This window comes from Castor canadensis, chromosome 6 (genome assembly GCF_047511655.1).
Source record: "Castor canadensis chromosome 6, mCasCan1.hap1v2, whole genome shotgun sequence".
Taxonomy (NCBI): Eukaryota; Metazoa; Chordata; class Mammalia; order Rodentia; family Castoridae; genus Castor; species Castor canadensis.
Genome location: NC_133391.1, coordinates 18,544,995 through 18,566,044, shown reverse-complemented (window position 1 = coordinate 18,566,044; position 21,050 = coordinate 18,544,995). Strand labels below are relative to the sequence as shown.

Genomic DNA, 21,050 nt, shown 5'->3' with positions numbered 1-21,050 from the left:
CTTTCTAAAATGGGCATCTGACCCTGTCTGGTTTAGTATCACTGAAGGGCTCCCCATTATCCCTGCAGGATAAGCAAAACTTCCAGGATACCTGGCTCCAGGATGCTCTGTATCCATATCCTTATCTTTGTGCTCCATATCTTCCTTACTCTTTGTCCAGATGTACCTGTCTGCTCCCTCTACTGGCTCTCACTCAATGACCCCGTTTACCTCACCTCACAGGTCTGACTTCCAGGCAGCCTGGCTTCCAGGTCCTCTGTGCTGCAGCTGACCCCACAGCCGTCCTGGGCTGCCCCCTCCTTTATCTCTTTCCTTGATTTCACCAAAGCTTTTCGAGGGAAGTACTGAATTTCTAGGCCTATTCCTGTGTCTGGAATGCAATAAGCACTTGTGTTTGTTGAATGAATACATCTTTAAAATGGAAAACAGGAATCTCTTCTCCCATTGCCGATGTGGGGAACAGGAAATGTTTCTTCCATTCCCCACTTTATCCTGTCATACTAAAATAAATCCTTGGTTTAAAAAAAAAGGAAAATGACTGTCCACCTGCATTTTCAAGGCATCTTTCATCACACTTGACTTCTGCAGCTTAGATACTAAGAATTTTTAGTCCTAAAAAAGCTAGGGAAGCAGAAAGACCTCCTCTCTTCCCCTAGGATTTGAACTTTCCCCTACTTTTTCTCCAATAATTGACTTACATACATTTGACCTTTGTCAACTTTGACCTGGTTCCTCACTAGGAGAAGGCTCAGGTAAAGGTAAAATCATGACTTTGTCTCTAGTGAGGTCTGCATTTGGACCCTGCCTCAACACCTTATTCACAGAGCCTTCATTTACAAAAAGTGGGTAATTAAGTAAGATAACTTGCAAAGTTGCCGGCTTATCAGGCACTTCATTGGTTTGTTTTTTTCATACTTTCCCTTTGAAACATACATCCTGCCTGGACAACACTCCCCTCCATCCTATCAAACTCCTCATTTCTAAGACCCACTCTCCTATCTCTGTGAAACCGTCCCTGTACCTCAGCCAGAAATCACTCTCCTGACCCCAGTGTTCTGTGGCTGTTCAATAATTCCGTGCTGGGTGCCTTCTACATGCGGGGTATGAATTTAGGTGCTGGGAGAGGGCAAAGAACATGGTGTAGATGCCCTAGTGGGATGTCAGCACACACAGCAACCCTGGGAAGGGGCCATATAAATGCTAGAGGGACCAGTGAGGGAACAAGAAGTAGCTGGAACAAGGCGTCAGGAAGGCACCAGCACACACAGACAAGGGGATAGATGCAAATGTAAGGCACACCTGTGCAAAGGTGCCAACCAGGAAAAAGCATGACATGTGAGGAAAAAGCCCAAGGTGGCTGAACTGTGGCTGGCTAAGGCAGTGGGTGCAGCGGTGCTGGCCACCAAGGCAAGGTTTAGGCTGTATAAGGGCTGGTGAGGGTTTGAGTTTTATCCTAGGCACCCTGGAAGGGTCTTTTGCTGGGGTGCAATGGTGAAATTTTATTAAGACCTCCCTGGTGGCTGTTGCACATCTATCTTACTACTCACCAGAGTTCTGGTGAATATGCCCTTCCCATTAAATTGTGGTTCTATGAAGGCCGTGAGGTTTTGCTCTTGTTTATCAGGGCCTAGTACTTAGTGCTCTCCAGGAAACACTTGTCAAACTAAATGGAAACACCCCAGCCTCCTCTTGTCACAATTGCAATTGCAATTGTGCTGCTAGGAATCTGGTAGGAAGCCTGCAGTCACCAGCCAGCTTCATCCCATCTGAATTCTGCACAGGCCTTCCTGCCACTGTAGAGCTGTCATCTGACGTCCTGTCTCCTGGCCAGGTCTATTCCCTGTGCTGTCTACTGAATGTTTATAATTCCTCTTCTGTAAAGCACTGTGTGTGCTAGGGACAGCTGGCCAGCCTGCTTTCAAAGGAACCAGGACTTCAGCTTCAAGTGTTCTAAAAGATCCAATACTAGTAGACGTCTACCGACTGCTTTCATGCCTGGCACATTGTAGACATAGCATCCCTTGGGCTAGCTGTGCCACTCTGAGCAAGTTACCCATCATTCCCATCATCTTTAAGCCCTGATTCCCCCAAGTGAGGAATCGGGAAAATAATAGTATCAGGGTCTGTCTTCTAGGGCTCTTATGAGGCTTTCAAAGAGATCACAGGTATTGAGAACTTAGCTCAGCACCTGGCACTTAGTCAGCACTCATCCAAGGTTAGTTACGTTAGTAGACTGCTGTTGGCATGCATGAATTTACTGACTCCCCATAGCAACTCCTTCAGGACCAAGATTTAGCTGATGAGCACACATGGTTATACTAATGGCTAAAATATGGCAGAACTTCCTGTTGTCAAATTACGCAGGGACCTACCTCGGTTCACCTGGCTTCTGTTGTGACTAACACACTGTCAATATTTTGTGAATGGGTAGATCCAGGAGCTAAGGAGATACATCATCAGTCTTGTCAATGGAGATCGTAAAAAATGAGACTTCATATTGTAATGCCCAGTTTAATCCTTTACACCGAGCTTCATTAACAATTAACAAAAGCCACTCTTGGCTTCTCAAACTCTATGGAGTCTCTGAGCCTAGCCTCACCTGCCTGCCCTCACCTTATTCTCCCACTTCCATGCCTAAGTGTCATCTCAGCACCATCAGCCCAAACCCTTCTGCCCGCAGTCTAGCACCAACCCTAACGACCTGAGCATGGAGCTCCACCTTCAAGATGGAGGCTCCACGTGCAGTCACACTATCTGTCCTATACACACAAAGGAGGACTAGGAAGATGTGAATGTGTGTGTGTTAAAGGTGGCAATTTGTGGATCCTGTCATAAATACTAAATAGAAAACAAGGGCAATGTCCACAAGGACAAAGAAGTCCAGAATTGGAGATGGAAACAGATCTCTCTTGAATTAGAGTCCTGTGTGGGGAGCTAATGTGGCAGTGGCCTGAACCTGTACAATGACTTCCTCATTGTGCATGCTGAGCTGCAGAGGGCCCCTTGACATGTAAACGTTTAAAAAAAGTGTCTTATTAAGTATTGAAGTCTTTAAAATAGGTTTTGGTTAAAAATTAAGCCATTGCATAACTGGCTTCATTAGATCCAATTACACAATTAGTGTAAATCAGGAATAACAGAATCAGAACATATAATCTCATAATTATGACACATAACAATAATTCAGAAATTAAGTTGGAAATGGTGTTGGAGCAGGAGGGATGCGTGTAAATCTCCATGAGCCCAAACATCTCCCCCTGGCTCCTCAGTAGCTTCAGCTCAAAAATATGGCTTAATTACACAAAACTGATGCTGAGTTCGACTCAGAAATGACGTACGGAAAATTGTCTTTTTCCTTCCTTATGTGGCTAAAGTGATGAGTGGCTAGTTTTTCATCTCATGAAAAAGCCGATTCTTGTCTTTCTGAGATCACTACAAGACAGTGCCCCCTCTGATAGGTGAACATGCCTGAACACCCTGCCCCTGCTATGAGAGAGGCTCAACACACTCGTGAGGATTTGTGTGGGAGGAAGGCACTGGGTTGCAGAAGTGCCAGGAAAGAGACCACTGTGGGATGAAAGTGCCAGCCTTTCAGATCAGCCTCCTGATTTTTAACAGTGCCTTCACTAAACTTGGTTCAGGTGACACAACCCTTCTTCCCACATCTTCATTTTCTGATTTTAAAGAAAGGAAGGACAGCATTTGACTAATGAGGAACTCATATTGCAATCCCTTGCTGCTGTTTCGGTGTAGCTTCTGTAAATTATATTCAACTACCAGAGGGCTGAAAAGAAGCCATTTATTTATTAATTCACTTGTTACTTTATTTATTCATTCAATAAATGTTTCGAGTTTCCTGGGAGGACAGATGATTTCTTATTTATCCTTATGTATATCAAACTTTTAGTACAGTTGCTGCTAAATGAGAGACACTCAATGTTTATTTAACTGATTTTAATAGGTGACAGATGTTACTTCTGCTGGTGTTATGCAGAACAAAAAGCTACTCTACACCTGGTAGCTTTAGGATTATTTTTTATGTTAAGACAAGATAATGTGTTAACAAAAATATAAACTAAATTGCTTTAGTTGACATTGCCTCTATGTCAGGAAACAGTTGTTAATTGAGAGTCCAATAGATGAGCTTAAGAAGTGTGACAGTAGCAGGAGGAAGTGTTCCCAAAACCCATGGTCATGGGGTGGGCAGCCAAGGTCTCGATGGCCGGCCAGTGCCATCAGACACTGGAGAGTGTCTGGTTTGGGCCTTGCTGTTTGTTAAACTGAGTACAAAATATCCCAAAAGATCCCTTGTGTGTGTCAGTAAGCGAACAGTGAAAATCTGAAAATGCCTCCCAAACGTTAGTGAAATAGCTAAACGCCTTAGGCATCTTTCCTATCGGTCTCTATTTTGCTTATTCTCTAGCAGTCATCATCCTGTGAGTAACAGGAAGCAAACAGCTTAGACTGCTCAGGGTCTTCATGAGGGGTGTGTGGGCTCCTCCACTCTACAGCACTGCCTCTCATCCCCTCATTGTCTGTACACTCCCTCTGTTTTTCTTCTTACTTTCTGTTACCAATAAATACCAACTTAAATATCAATCCTCATATTTGCCAGAACAAAATATACATCTGTAATACTGGTCCTCTCAGCTTTCCTGACAACATTGCAGAAGGGTCTACATTGTGATAACTCAAATATTCAAACACAGGCTATTAAACAGCCTGGTTCAGAGTATGAAGGACAGGGTAAGGCAGTTTTAAATTCTGATTAAAATTTCAGACTCTTGATTCCATCACTGGATGGGTACAGGGGCATGGACACATTTCCTAAGATTCAAACACTAGAATCAATGTGTTACTTTATCTATAATGTATAATTTAATGGGAACTGGTACAAATATTCCTTTCTGACATGGTAATAAAGTATAAGCTTGAAACACTGGGAGTAAAAACATATATAAAGAAAAGTATCTCCAAACTTGATATATTCCTGTTTTTCCCATTTCATCAGTTCTAAGACATTTTCTTATTTATTTAAACAGTGTAGCAGAATTCAGATTAATATTCTCTCTCTCTTTTGTGGTGGTACTGGGGTTTGAACTCAGGGCCTCACTCTTGCTAGGCAGGTGCTCTACCACTTGAGCCATGCCCCAGTTCTTTTTGCCTTGGACTGTTTTTTAGATAGGATCTTGTGCTTTTACCAAGGGTTGACTTCAGAACTGCAATCCTCTAACCTCTGCCTCCTGAGTAGCTGGGATTTCATTTTTGTTCCTCAAACTATTATCCTCCTACATCTGTCTCTAGAGTAATCTCCTTTGCATAAATCCGTGCAGGTAAAAGATATAACTGCAAAGAATTCTGAACATCTTCCAAAGCACTACTTATAAACAAGCTCCCGAATTAATTCGATGAGTGAAACTTTTTAAGGAGCAAAAATAAGTGTCAGGAAAATGTCTGGAAGGGCTCCCACCAAACTGTTAAGAGCATTTACCTGTGGAGTAACTGTGTATCCAATAACACAGTCCTGAATTACAGTGCAAACAATGTTTTCCAGGAGCTCTAAAATCTTCCCCCTCTAGGAGGGCCATGTCTCCACAGAGCTTGCAGTAACAGATTTTCTGAATTGGGTTTACCAGGTACAGGTTTTTAGAAGCTTTCCAAAAAGGCTATTTCAGAAAATGAATAACCTTCCATGTGAACCTCTTTTTGTTATATCAGACAATGTCCCTCTCCCTTCTCTGGCCATTAAAATTCAGGGATGGAGCCTGTTCTGGAAAGCACTCTGATGCTGAGGGGAAGGGTAGAAACAGGGAGAAGTACTCGGATAGTTAGCAATTCAAGCACAAGAGCTCGGTAAATGTTGCTTTTAATGTCAAGGCTGAAGGCAGGCCAACCTTTTCAGAAGTCTTCTTTTATGGGAAAAAGTCATGGGGTGATTTCTGTGTTACAAAACCCAAAGGCTTTGACCTGTCTCTTCTTTATGGCTTCTTGCAGCAACGGATACTATTGAACTCTGACACCGAAACACTCACCCTTGGCTTTGGACAGCTCTCCTTCCTGGTTCTCCTCTGCCTTCTTTCCTGTCTTCTTGTCTACTCATTTCATCTGCATTCTTCAGATTCCTAAGTGGGAGAATCCTGATTCTGTCTTGGGCTTTCTTATCTCTCTTTTGTCTCCTTCCTCCCACTGTTCCAATCTGATGGCTTCAATGCTTGTCCTATGCAGACAGTCACAGTGACAACTGCCATTTAAGTCCCTACCCTCACTGGGTGTGGTGGTCCCAGCAACGCAGCCCTGGGAGGTGGAGGCGGGAGTATTGTGAATTCTAGGCCAGCCTGGGCTACATAACGAGACCTTGTCTTCCAAAAAATCCCAAACCAAAACAGAGAAAAGAAAATGAAAAACAAACCAAAGATGAACAGCAAATAACGTAAAGTCCCTCTATTGTACCAGGCAGTGTTAATCTGGGCTGCTGAGCTCACACACTCCTTCCTGTGGAAGATGTAGCAACTTTTCCATGTCAGATAGCACAGAGGCTCAAGCAGGCTCCAAGACACATCTATGGTAAGCAAGGCCATCCGCCTATAAGTGATGGAGCCCGGGTTTGGTCCTTCTGGCTCTGTAATTCATGTTGTTACCACTTCCCTGTTCCCTTAAACCCAGGATTCCAGGTCTCATAGCAAAATGAACAAGCCTTCGTCACCAACCAGTTTCTCCTCTTAACAGAGACCTGACACGGACACACCACCGTTACCCCAATGGCCACGCTCATGGTGCGAGGCACCTTTGGCTCATCTTGCTCTCTCCCACCACCTGTTCCTGCTATACCTCCACCCCAATCTCACCCATTGCTAAACATCATCTCTGAGGACAGCTTTTCCTTTCCAAAGCAGCTTGCACACTACCACCTGACTGTTGTCCTAGGTTACATATGCTTTTAGTAGTAATCTTCAGTGGCTATCCATTGCTGATGAAAGTGTCCAGATGCCTGTATTTTTCACTTTGAGGTCCAATCTAGTTTTCTTGCCATCTCTCTCAGAACTTTATGAATGGACTATGTGCCAGTGAAATTGGGCAATTCATGATTCCCCCTGAGTGGGATGGGTAATTATGACTGTCAACTTGATTGGATTGAGAAACACCTAGGAAATTAGTAAAGCATACCTCAGGGTATGTTTGTGAGAGTATTTCCAGTGACAATTAGATCATGAAAGCTCTGCCCAAATGAAAGGATTAATTCATTGATGGATTCAACATTTGAAGAGACTATTTAGAAGTGGTAGAGCTGTGGAAGACAGTGCCTGGATGGAGGAAGTAGTCACTGGGGACATGTTCCTGAGGGCTATATCTTGCCCTGGCCCCTTCCTGTTATTGCTCTCTTTCTGCTTCCTGTTGGCCATGATGTGAACTGTTGTCCTCTGCTTCCTGTCCACCAAGAGGTGAGTAACTTCCTCCTCCAGATGCTCCTGCAGCAATGATGTTCTGTCTTGACACAGGACCAGAAGCATGGAGCCAACTGACCATGAACTGACTCCTCTGAAACCATGAGCAAAATAAATCTTTCCTCCTTTAAGTTGTTTTATCAGGTATTTTGTCACAGTGTCAATGAAAGCTAGTAGATATACCTGAGTGCCTCAGTGTCCCACTTCTATGCCTCTGTTCAGATTGCTTCTTTTTACAGGAATTCATGCTTATCTAGCAGACAAACACCATCCACACAAGTCCTACTGTCTGGTAGGTATTGCTGTACAACACACACACACACACACACACACACACACACTCTCTCTCTCTCTCTCTCTCTCTCTCTCTCTCTCTCTCTCTCTCTCTCTCAACTCCTTTTCACCTTCTCCAAGCTGGATGTCGCTCTACATCTTTAAGCCTTCACAGGTTTTCATTTGAATGACTCCTAGAGACTTGGTATGTTCTACTTTTAGTTTTTATTCCCCCTTCCCTCTCACAAAGTTCCTGGCAGAGGGTGAGTATATCAGACTGAACTGTACTCCCTGAGATCTTTTACTCTAAAAGACATAACAGATGCTCAATAAATATGTGTTGATTAAACTTACTCAAACGTTGATGAAATAGTTATATGAGGTCACACTTAATGTAACCTTTACATGCTTTTAACCGCAGGGAGTAAACATGGTATGATTCTCTCAAATGAGATCAGGAATGAGCAAATGATGACCACAAACACACATCCCTGAGTGATTACCTTCTTCCTGATGTAGATGGGGAAGAAAGTGGAAAAAGAGAAGTGATATTCAAATGAAGAATACAGCGAAATCACTTATAGACAGATGAAAGTAAATAATCAAAAAAGCACAAAAAATGATGAACTGTAAAAATTCCATTCACACGTATACCTCGTGACGTATCAACAGTGCCGGGAAGTGAAGTATAACTGTATTAACTGCACTCACTAATATGTTACCACCCCAAAGTATTCCTTGGTTGCTCCCAATATTGGGTCTGTGTTTTCTTAAGTAGATGACGAGCTCCCACAAGGAAAGACCTAGAACCACTGCCAGCAAGTTGTTCTCCTCTCGCCTTGACAGTGGTGTTGAATAAATGCTTAACCTGAGGACCAAGCAGTAAGGCGGACCTTAAGATGAACAGTTTTGTTAGATGATTTTTTAGGGAAAAAACCCAATATGTAGCCCTGTTTATAAGAATGTAAGAAGTGATACAGATGTGGTTCTACTTATGAAATGTGAATCTGTATACACTAGTCACGGTTTTGATTTTCCATGGGACAGGGGAAACCCTCAGTCATGGACAATGGTGTCCTCCATGCTTATCTTAGTGAGGAGCTAATTGTACCTCAGTGTGGCAGGATCTGTGCAACTCTATCACCAGGGCTCTCTCATTAGGGCCGAATGCCACACTCTTCCCACACATAATTTAATGTCTTCAGCTCCTGCTTTTTGAAATTCAAGGAATTTGACTGTGAATGTTCTGTTTATATTTGATAATGGGAAAGTTCCAGATTTTGGGAACTGGGAGGTTTGCAATGATTGGAGGTCTGGGGTCACAGCTGACAGACACCACAAAGGGGCTATTCATTGCACAGAGTCCCTCAGTAGATTATCTGTGCACTTGAGGCTTAGAGTTGGTTGAATAATCAAGAAATCTGTGGCAACCAGTGATTTAGCAATATTAGAGGCTCTTCAATGACTGGTAGGCCTATTTCAAAGTTAACAGAAAACCACTGCTAGAACCTTTTATAACCTGGGAGAAGTACAGGGAAGAGAAGAGAACACAAATGCATACGGTCACAAATTAAAACCCTCTCATCACTCACCACCATCATTTGAGCCACGTAACTCTCAGGTCCGGTGTATTCTGTCGGGTCTTTAACTTTCACAAGGACAATGAAGTATAGATAATGCCACATATTGTGTTCTGATTTTATATGCTCCTCAAAGGAAACCGTTTTATTATCAAACTTGTCCCTCTCAAGTCCTGCAAAACACAGGAAACATAATATCTGTAATTTGTCATCTAACCAGCACTTACTTCTCAGCATAAGAAAACATAATTGTCATTGTGAAAGACACTTTCTGTAAAAGTGTACCAATTTAAAATGCTGTGATTAAAAACAACACGGCACACACAACCTCTAGATAAAAAGGCCATAGTTTATAGATTCCTTTCCAACTCACATTTATTTTTCCCCCATGGATTCTTGGAAATGTGTAGTCCTATTATGGATGTAAAATTTACAGGTAATTTTAAATATAGCTAAATTAAAACCATCAAATTAAATTGGACCACAAGACTAAGAAAAAGAGACAAAATGACTGTGCAAGAAAAGGAATACTTGCTAATCAGGACAGACAAAAGAATTCATTTTTGTCCAGGACCTGGGTTGAAAGATAGAAGGCAGCTGAAAGCCATCTCTTCAGAGCCAGTGGAATCAGCTAAGGACACATGGACAGAGATGGAGACATTATCTAGGCTCTGAGGGAGGGTCTCACATGCTATGCCAGTCCACTAGACTCCTGTGCTCAGGGCATTTAGGGAGGGATGGTCCTTTGAATTTCAGGTACATTTTCAAGCTGCAAAAGGACACTGAGTATCTGGGTGGGAAGATTCTTTTCTCTCAGAGCTGAAGAGTAGATGAAAGGAATGAATGGCCATAAAGAAAAACATCTGTGGAAAAATGAATATGATTGCCAAGGAAATAGGGATGTTGGGAATGAGCAACTTTGCCGACCAGACACCGGAGAAGAAACTCAGGAACTGAATTCTGGCCCTGCTACTTCTCTTTCCTCAGCATTTTTCAAAAGGCTATTCAGGCATACAGAAGATCCTTTAAATAATAAGATACAAAAGCACAATAAATTTTAAAAGTCCACCCCCAATAAAAGGATTATTTTTTAACCTACATTATTGGATATTTTAATGCAAAACACCATACAATTCAGCTGGCTAATGGCTATGCCTCATCTTATTTGACCTATAATCAGCTCAGCATGCCCCCAGATAAACTCCAATCCTCTTCCTCAAACCTGCTCTACTCACCACCCTCCTTTTCTCATTCCATGGCAACTCCATTAGTCCACTTATTCAAGCCAAAAGCCTAGGAGTCTTCCTCAATTCTCTCTGCCTCTCGCACACCATTCCACTCCATGTTGGCTCTCCCTTCAGAACACGTCCCGAATCTGCACCTCTCACCATCTCTGTGGCTGCCACTGTGGTCTGAGCCATTACCTTCTTTCTATGTCTTGCCTCTTCTCTGTCATGTGCTAGCATTCACCCTATCAAGGCTACCTTCTGGACCATGAGCTGTCATATTTAGAGTCATGTTTGACTCTCCAACATCCAACCACTGCCTTCAAGGCTAGGAAAGTCCCCACTGCTGTCACTGCCTGTCACAGAATCCACCTCCTGTCTTACTATGACTGTCCTTTGGAACAAACCTGGAGCCAGTTCTCTTTCACTGGGGAGAGTCTCTCCTTGATGTCTGCCCCTACATCCTCCTTTCTGTCACAGCTTGTCCAACTCTTCCCTAAAACATTTCAGAGTAATCAAAGCTATTTTATAACACTAGTACAATTCCCAAAAAAATGTTTAACTCTTTCTTGAAATTAAGTTGTAGCTAAGAATGATTTGTTCCATATCATAAGAAATCTTACAAATAAAACATGACATGCATCTTCCCTTGCAGGAGGTGAGAAGTTCCAGGAACAATCAAAGTGTGGCATAATGCTCTCACTCACATGCTTCTGCTAACAGAAGAGCTGAGAATGTATATTTCCTTGTTACTGAAGTCAGAGATGAGTGCCTGAAGTGTCTGGGACCCATTCATCATTTTTTTAAAGTTTCTAATTTATTTTAGATGTGCACATTAAATTTGCTTTACTTTATGATATTACATTTGTTCAAATATAACAATACCATTTATTTACTTTTATTTAATTTTTTGCAGTGCTAGGCAAGTACTCTACCACTGAGTTACACCCCCAGCTACAAATACTATTTAAGTTAACTCAGATTAAATCATCCACATAGCTCTTCAGATTTTTGAGTAAATGTGAGGCTTCCAGAAAGTAGCTTGTAGACTATGGTGGTCTAACACCTCCTGTGCTTCTCTAAATGTCACCCTAGATCCCTGTGGACATGAGTACTCCACAAAATGAAACCTGGCATGTGACAAAGTTTGGAACCATCTGTAATTAGTGCACCTAGGTTTCTGGTTTGAAGCATATGTCAACTTGCTTTACCTTCCTTTTTAGTTTATAAACCTCATAGAGACAATGTTAATTTAGGGCTGTTGGTTGGACAGTCATTCATTAAACAAGTATCAGTGAATGATTCAATACATACCAGGAGGCATAAAAATGTATGACATGGATTTGTCCCTCTTAAAGAAGAGAAACTAGCTTGTACTGAGAGCTGGCTCTCAATGCAGCATCATGCAAGGGATTTTTATATACGAGATCCTTATAGGAACACAATCTCAAAACATGGCATTATATTCCCCACATTCCAGATGAGGGAGGAATAGCTCCAGATGGTAATATTGGCCAAGATCATAGAGCTAGGACATGGAGTCGTCATAGACCTACATCTATTTGACTATGAAGCTCGTTTCCTTTCCACAAATGACAGTGCTTAGCATCCTCCAGCACAGGTGACAACTATCTGTACAGAACATAGAGCCTAGTTGATTCCCAAGGTTAAATTCAGCATATTCCTACTAAAAAGTCTTTCTTTATCTATTCTTAACTTATCACCTGTTGGTATTATCAGCACCCAGGCACCCCAGCTATCTTTCATCCTCATCCCTAACCATCAAGATTGAGGAATTCTGTCATCTTAAGTATTTCTCAACTCTGCCTTCTATTTTTAACACTCTGACCACTGACAATCCCAAATCAGGCTCACCTTACCTTTTCCTTACTTGGTCTGCTGCAACAACTTCCTAACTGGCTAGTCCCTGACTGTTCTCCAGGACTGTTCCCTGATGAAGGACCTCCTACAGCCGCATTAGTGCTCTAAAACAAAACTAGACCCTGCGCTCTTTTATTTGCAATACTGTAATGGCTCACCATTCTCTACAGGATAAAGCCTGAGCTGTCTAACCTTGAAGGCCACTGTGACCTGGCCAGCCTCTCCTCATGGACCCCTTGATCTGAACTTTACACTCAGCAGCAGTAGCTGCTCAGAGGGAATGAGGACATGTGCTGTGCTGCTATTCTCCGTGCCCTGCTTGTCTGGCCATTCTGCTTCTACCCCCTCCATGTCTAGTTCTCTTTCATCTCTGACCATTGACTCCATCACCCTCTCTTCTAGGAACCTTGTCTAACTCTTTCTCATCACTCCTGAAGTGGTATCCCTCCCCTGGTACCTGCTGTCCCTTGGGAACTTCTCCATCTTTCCTTAACACAGGAGAGAGCAATGGTTTTAGTGTTCCCATATTCCATAGTGAACAAATGCGTATTTCTCTGCACTGTAGCTCATCATTGCACATTATTTCCTGAAACACCTAGAATGCCTGTGACTGTGGGAGGAATGAAGAAAAGGTTTGGAAGAGCCACACAGGAATGAGACAGGGGAGAGAGTGGGCCTGATTTTAAGTTACAAAGTACAATGCTGTAGGAAAGCCCCATGCTTGTTTTGTGACCTTTACCAAAAGATTCTGCAGGTCAGCATGGGAAAAAGGAAGGTGAGTGTAACTAGTTTTTGTGATTGGTCAAAGAGGGAGATGGATTCTAGGGTGCAGACCAGATAGAAAGACAACTGAAGCCAGAAAGGGCTAATGGACAGAGAGAAGAGCCAAAGAGAATGATGGTGATGAAGGGAAGCTTGGGTGGGCCAGAGAGATGATGAGGAGGAGAATGGTATGTGTGTAGGTGTGTACGTGTGTGTGTGTGTGTGTGTGTGTGTGTGTGTGTGTGTGTGTGAGAGATAGAGACACAGAGAGTAACTGAGAGAGACAGACAGACATGGGAAGGGGATGCTGGGGCGGATTGAGAGAGTGTTTTAAAGCAGAGAGGCCCAGTCAGAATTAAAACTGATATGAATGAGTAGAAATTCAAGCTGCTGGAGAAAGCATCTTTGGACTCATCATGTAACAGAACAAAACAAAAATTACTCTGTTGTGTGATCGATATGTTATAGTGATTAAAAACCTGCCTGCCAGTTGGTGAAACCTTCTGGCACTTTCTATCATGTTCTGTAGTCAGAGGTTCACAAACATTGCAGAAAAAATGACAGGAGAGTTTGGGATGCAACTCCTCTGTCTATTTATGGAAGCAGAGAATTCCAACTGGAATTGCGCGGTTACATAATCTGAATTTTACCAGTCCTTCATTTTGAGCTATTTTTCCCAAAGCATGACAAAACCATTCTCGACCTTTTTTCTGCTAATCAGTATTCATCTACTGTTTTGGCACTCACCACAGATAAAACAAGTTGTCTTAAGAATTTCTTCTTTTTTTTGTTTTTCACTTCTGAGATCAGCAAAGGTATCAATGATAACACCAAAAATCAAGTTAAGAACGATGATGATAACGATGAAAAAGAAAAGAAGGTCATAAACCACCCGGGCAGCAAACAAGGGTTCCTGAAATAAAAGTGTAAAAAATACATAATAACACACACTTTCAAGGCATGTGTTACCTCAAGGATATATCCAATAAGCATTTGCCAAATGAATATAAATAGTATTTCTAGTTGGAACAATGAAATCCACTTGCTATCTTTATTCTAAGTACTGTAAGAAAAATGTTGCGAATTGTCCTCAGAGCACCTTCCATTTCTCTGTGATGGAGAACCAGACATTCTTTAGTGATTTCTTTTCTTTGTTATGCCTGTATTTTCTTTCTCTTCTTTTTTCTCTCTTTTTGGCAGTACTGGGGTTTGAACCTGGGGCCTTGTACTTGCTCGGCAGGTGCTCTGCCCCTGAGCCACACACCCAGCCCACTTGCCTTTCTTTATAAACCTCTTGATTATGTCATGCTGCTAAATGCATTTGGTACAGTGGGCCCTACCCAGGTCCCACACTAAAAGTAGTTAAATACCAATTCCAAAGGAAGACCTAATGACTGGAGTAGGTTTTGTCCTTGGCATTATGAAGTCAAGTATCTACAAGTACACTTATTTTTACCTGATGGATAATATTAAAATACATAGCAGAGATCATGTAGTCCAGTTGTTTAATAGATGAGAGACTTGAGCTTATGACCTGAGCAAATGACTTAATGACATCATGCAATTGGCTGGTTGCAGAATTAAGACTATAAACTCTGAGCCTGGCCCTTGAGATTTTATAATGATTGAGGAAAAACTTCTGCCTTGCCATCTTAATAGATGAAGTCCTGCTAGAATTTGTCCAAAGTGTATAGTCATCACAGACAAATAATGCAGGTTATTGTTATGCAGAAGCAAAGAGCAAATCTTTATTCCCAAGGAGCCGGATGACAAGAGCAGACTCGTGTGTTAATGTGGAAATGACTGCTTTATGAAGTCTGCTGCTAGGACGTTGTCACTGTTATGCCACACACAGCTCAGAATCAGGAACACAGAAGGTCAGCACATTTGTTATTTCTATGTGATACCTGTTCACAATTCATCGGTCTTAACAGCCACCATTACACTTGTAGAGCAAACAATGAAACACATTACTGGGAACCCAAAACCATCTTACAAACACTGTTAAGAAAGGGTGCACAATAATATGCACTTTTTGAACAGATAATTTTCCTCCAGCTTACATCTTTCGATGGCCTTCTCAGCACGTCCCCCACGCCACCGCCGTTCCTGAGGCCCTGGTTCAGCACAGTGACGATGCACATGAGCAAGGTGTCACACGTCCTCTCAATACCATCCTCATTCTTGTCCTCAGCTGCAAAAGCACATGAGGTAAACAGGCAGCCAAACCGCACCTTGAAAATACAGTACTGTCCACATCCAAAGATCTATTTCCAACTGGGTGAGGGCATAGTTTTTAAAGCCACATGATGTCTATTTCATAGGTGACATCATGTGACTCACACATACTGAAAAAGGACACATTTAATGTCCTGAAATACTTTTTTCTCCCATAGGTGGAAAATGACAGTTGGAAAGGAAAAATATAATGAGGATAAAATTAATTGTGCCTGGCTATGGTAGAGGAGATTATGGATAAACCTTTGAAAACACAGCCAAGTCACCCAGAGGTGAAAGACTTGCAGAGGAGAGAGCAGGAGGAGGACATGCACAGGGCTGGTTTTAAATTCTGCTCTTTTCCAGAATTGGGACTGGGTAAGTTAACAAACCTCAGCACTTCACCTGTAAAACAGCACTGTCTGAGTTTATATTTAAGGACATGACACACACACACAGTAAGTGCTTAAAATTCAGGCAGTTACTATTACTATTTTGGCTAAGGTAAGCTTTCTAAAGGACCCACTGGAGCTACTGATAAGAACCACAATGAATTTAGTTGAAAAACTCTACTTAGAGTGGAATGAGGAGAGAGAAAAAGACACAACGTGGTAGAAAAATCCCTAGACCTGACAACTTTGTGTAAAGGTACAGTTATCACATGGAAGGCAGTTTCCTAACTGTTCGAGATAGTGAAACTTTCACACTAACATGGATGTTGGAATGAGGATTTTCTAATGTTAGTAAATGAGCAGAAAGCATTTTTTTGTTGTTGTTGTTATGAAGTTAAAGAACCTTGGGGGTGGTGAATTTGGGGATTATGTGGCCACAATCTGCATGTCAAGGCAGGAATGTAAAGGGAACCAGGAAAAAGAATCTAACTTTGTCCATCAGGCACAGGAATAAGGCCTGCTTAGCACTTTGTTATGAAAGGCCAGTTCTTCTCCTCTGAACAGATTTATTTTAACATCATATGAACAAGGGATCCTGATGTTTTTACTTTATGTAGCACTGGCCATTCTAACCAGGCTGGGGTACCCTGGCTGGGGGTGTGGCAGGCAGAACCAGGCAAGCATGACCACAGCACCAGAGACTTACCTTACAGCTGAGCCAATGGCACGTCCTGGTTCAGAAAGCAGGAGGAATGGAACAATGGGGGAGGGGGGTGGTAGCAGTGGCAGTGGCAGTGGCAGAGCATGAGAACAGAGGCAGACAAAGCAGTGGACAGAGTTGTCACAATGTGCTAGTTTTAGGTTCTGACACACAAGGCAGATCCTAACATGACAGCTAAGGAGAATAGAAAGAAAGAGTCAGGAATGTCCAAGATGGTGAAAGGTGATGGTTCTCCAACAAGAAGGCCATGTACAATATGTCTGCAGACTACTTTCCGCAATTATGCTTTTGGTGAAAGCAATCTCACATTGAGTGCCATGGTCTACATTCATTTATCTATTCAGTAGCTGCCAGGCCATGTTACAGCAAGGGTTTTACTTGAGACTTACTACGTGCCAGTTTAATCAGCAATAGAAGTAACAGGAAAGCATGTGCATCTCTCCCCAAGAATTTGGAAATGAAATTTATTCTCTAACACGTGAACTAGTAAAAATCCACACATGACTCATTTCATTAGCCATTATGAAATACAATAGATTGGTTGCCAAAAAAACACACGAAGAAATTTCAACATCCTTAACCATGAAGGAAATGCAAATCAAAATGACATGACAGTATTCTCACCCCAGTCAGAATGGCCATCATCAAAAGAATAACAGCAAATACTGGGGAGGATGCAGGGAAAACGAACCCTTACACTGTGATATAAATTAATGCAGCGAACATGGAAATCAGTATGGAGGTTCCTCAAAAAATTACAACTAGAAATACCAGATCACCCAGCCGTATTTAGGCATATACTTCTGGATAAATGCCAAAAGAATCCAAGTCAGATTGTTATAGGGATACTTGCATACTCATGTTTACAGGGCACCATTCACAACAGCCAAGGTATAGACTCAGTCTGGTGAGCATTAATGGATAAATGGGAGAAGAAAATGTCATATATATTACTCACAGTATTATTTAACCATAAGGAAAAATGAAATTATATCATTTCTCACAAAGACTAGTGTTTTCTTACAAAGACATGTGCTTCTCTCGCATGTAATTTGGGTGGGGGAAGGGACATGAGAGTAAAAGGGGAACTATCGGGAAGTTGAAGGGGAAAAGGGGGAATTAGGAGGTTAGAAAGGGTAATGGGGAGGAATATGATTAAAGTACAGTAAATACATGCAAGGAAATGTCATAACAGAACTCATTACTTTGTACAATTAACACACACTAATAAAAAAGAAGAGCTGAGTGACAGGACTATTTAAGTTTTGGAAATATGAAGATTAATGAATATGTAGGAGGCAGAGATGAGAGGATCACAGTTTGAGGCCAGACCAGGCAAAAGAGTTAGTGAGTTCCTGCCTCAAAAACCAAGCCAGTTGTTACGGCACATACCTGCAATTCCAGCTATGTGGGGAGGAAGAAGTAGGGGGATAAAGATCCAAGGCAAGGTCTGGGCACAAACTTGAGACCTGATCTTAAAAGTAAGTAAAGAAAAAAGGGGGGCTGGAGGAGTGGCTCAAGTGATAGAGCACCTGCCTTGCAAGCATGAGGCCCTGAGTTCAAACCTCAATACCATCAAAAGAAAATCTTGTAAGCCATGTCTATAATCTTAGCTTCTCAGGAGACAGAGATCAGGAGGATCACGGGACAAAACCAGTCCAGGCAAACAGTCTGTGAGACCCTATCTAGAAAATACCTAACACAAAAAATGGCTGGTGGAATGGCTCAAGAGGTACAGTGTCTACCTAGCAAATATGAGGCCCTGAGTTCAAACCCCAGCGCCACAAAAAGAAAAAAGAACAAAGGAGCTATGGGCATGACTTAAAGTACCATAGCACTTGCCTAGCAAGCACAAGGCTCTGAGTTCAAACCCAGCAGTGTCCCCCCGTCCAAAAGATTAGATGAATAAAATTAAAGAATGGATTAGCTGCATACATGAGACAAAGGACTGATAACCAGACTATACAGGGAGCTCAAAAAACTAAACTCCCCCAAAATCAATGAACCAATAAAGAAGAGAACTGAACTAAACAGAACTTTTTTCAAAGAAAGAAATGCAAATGGCCAAAACACATGAAAAAATGCTCACCATCCCTGGCCATGAAGGAAATGCAAATCAAAACCACACTAAGATTCCACTTCACTCCTGTTAGAGTAACTATCATCAAAAACACCACCAACAACAAATGTTGGCGAGGATGGGGGGAAAATGGAACCCTCATACACTGCTGATGGGAATGTAAGCTAGTACAACCACCATGGAAAATAGGGAGGCTCCTCAAAACAACAAAAGTAGATCTGCCATATGATCTAGCAATACTACTCCTAGGGATATACCCAAAGGAATGTGACTCAGGTTATTCCAAAGGCACCTGCACACCCATGTTTACTGTAGCACTAGTCACAACAGCCAAGCTATGGAAACAGCCAAGATGCCCCACAACTGATGAATGGATTAAGAAAATGTGGTATCTATACACAATGGAATTTTGCTCAGCTACAAAGAATAATGAAATTTTGTCATTCGCAAGTAAATGTATGGAACTGAAGAACATCATCTTAAGCAAAGTTAGCCAGGCTCAGAAAGCCAAAATCACATGTTCTCTCTTACATGTGGACTACAGACGTAAAACAAATGCATTAATATTTTACTGGACATGGGTCCACACTAAGGGGAGAATGCACACGGGAGGAATAGGGAAAGGGAAGGCAGCCTGAAACTTGAATGTGGTTGATGTGCTCACTGCAGAGGAGCGAATAAAGTAATCTTAATGGCAGAGGCCACTATGGGAAGGGGACCAGGAAGTAGTAGAGATGAACTAATGTGGGTTGTAATACACTTGTGCATGGAAGCAACACTAGGAATCTCTCTGTATAGCTATTTTTATCTCAAACTAGCAAAAAACACTATGTCTTTCTTATTATCGCTTATGTTTTCTCTTCAACAGAATTGGAGAACAAGAGGGCAGAACAGGTTCTGCCCAGAAGTGTGGGGGGTTGGTGGGGGGGAACAATGTATACACATGTAAGTAAATGTAAAAATGATAAAATAAAAAAAGATGCTAAAAGGATACAAAAAAAAAAAAAGGATGGACTAGCTGCAAATCTACAATAGGAGGACTGGCTTTCTGTGTGGCATGTAAATAGGAGGGCAGGGGAGGATGTCCAGGTCAGGTCACTGCAGCACCAGTGCTGTTGTCTAGCTCAGTAACAGTCAGTGCACAGGCACACTCGCTTTGTTTAGGAGCACTGTGGGTGTGGTAAGGTGCCACCTTTGTCAGATGGATCTACTCTCAATATGTTAAGCCAGGTGCCCAGGCTTTCTGGCTGAAAGTCAAGCCCTGAGTCATGTAAACTTACATAGGTAAATGAACCTTGTGGTCACCTGTGTAATCGGCTGGCCTTTCCCATACCATGCCTGCCTTGCTCATTTCCATACATTGACAGCCACTGGGTAAAGACAAAGTGTTCCAGCTCACAGGACACGCTGAAGGTGGTGGCACCTGGGGAGCATGGCAGGATATCAATAAGCTGACACATTCCAGGTAGGTAAAATGGGGTGTGCAGAGGCAAACATGGAAGCACATGGGGTGAATGGGGACCTCAGGTGGATTGGAATACCTTGGCCTTTGGTGAATTCAGAGGAGTGTGGGAGGCATGTTAAGAAAAGCCTCGGGAGCAGAATTACAGGGAGGTTCATCCATGAAGCTGATGTGTTCCCTGGAGAAATGTGAACAAGGGGCAAAGTGGTTTACCATCCAGTTGGTGTAACAGCATGAGATAAAAGATGCACAAGATAAAGTTATATGTGATAAAAAACAGAGACGTGGTGCCAAGAGATCAAAATAGCAAGGGAACCTTCCATACTTGGGTAAGTAGAGAGGTGTCCCTGCGAATTACGTAGACTAGAGTTTGCCCTAAATAGTCAGTAGTCTTAGACTTGAGTAGAGAGGCATTTCATATGGCACAGGCAGAAAGCCCCACTGGTAGACAGACAGGTGCTTACAGGATGGACAGCAAATACAATAGTGAGGATGTGTGGGAGGCGGGAAGATGAACCTGGAGTCACACATTGGGGGCCAGCTGTGAAGCTGCAGGGAGTGTGGATTTCATGGATAACCAGACTTTGGAGCAGGGACGAAATGCTCAGGGCAGCGATTCTGACAAGTTCATTTCTACTGGTGATGAACTGCGTGAATCAAGCAGGAAAGGGTGACATGCAGTAACTCAGGCATGATGAGCTGAGGTTTTGTGGGGTAATGGTAGAGAGCAGGGGAAGGAGACCCAGTGTCAGGGACAAGCAGGGGAGAGTGCAGTAAGGACCACACTGGGGCTGTCCACCCAGATGACGTGTAAAAGGACGGTCCCACAGACCACAAAAACAGACCATGTAGGAGGAAATTAAGTTAGGGTGTTTTCATGAAGATAAGGAAAGAATCTCCGATGATGTTTATATTTTTAGAAGATGAGAAAACATTTTTAACAAGTCCTAGAGAAGAAGAGAGTTAGGACATTATGATCCAAATTAAGGAAGTAATTTAAAGACAGAAGGGGTT

General features: G+C 42.4%; 1 protein-coding gene across 8 annotated transcripts in view; it reads right to left on the bottom strand.

Moving 5' to 3' along the window:
* Window positions 1-21,050, bottom strand: part of Itpr2 (inositol 1,4,5-trisphosphate receptor type 2) — an 842,075-nt gene that overhangs the window by 35,501 nt on the left and 785,524 nt on the right. For all 8 annotated transcript variants that reach the window (XM_074075818.1, XM_074075817.1, XM_074075816.1 and 5 more), the window contains 3 exons: window positions 15,228-15,358; window positions 13,912-14,077; window positions 9,308-9,468 (listed from right to left, as the gene is read on the bottom strand). In XM_074075818.1, coding sequence (XP_073931919.1) covers window positions 9,308-9,468; window positions 13,912-14,077; window positions 15,228-15,358 — 458 coding nt within the window. The remainder of the gene's footprint in view (window positions 1-9,307; window positions 9,469-13,911; window positions 14,078-15,227; window positions 15,359-21,050) is intronic.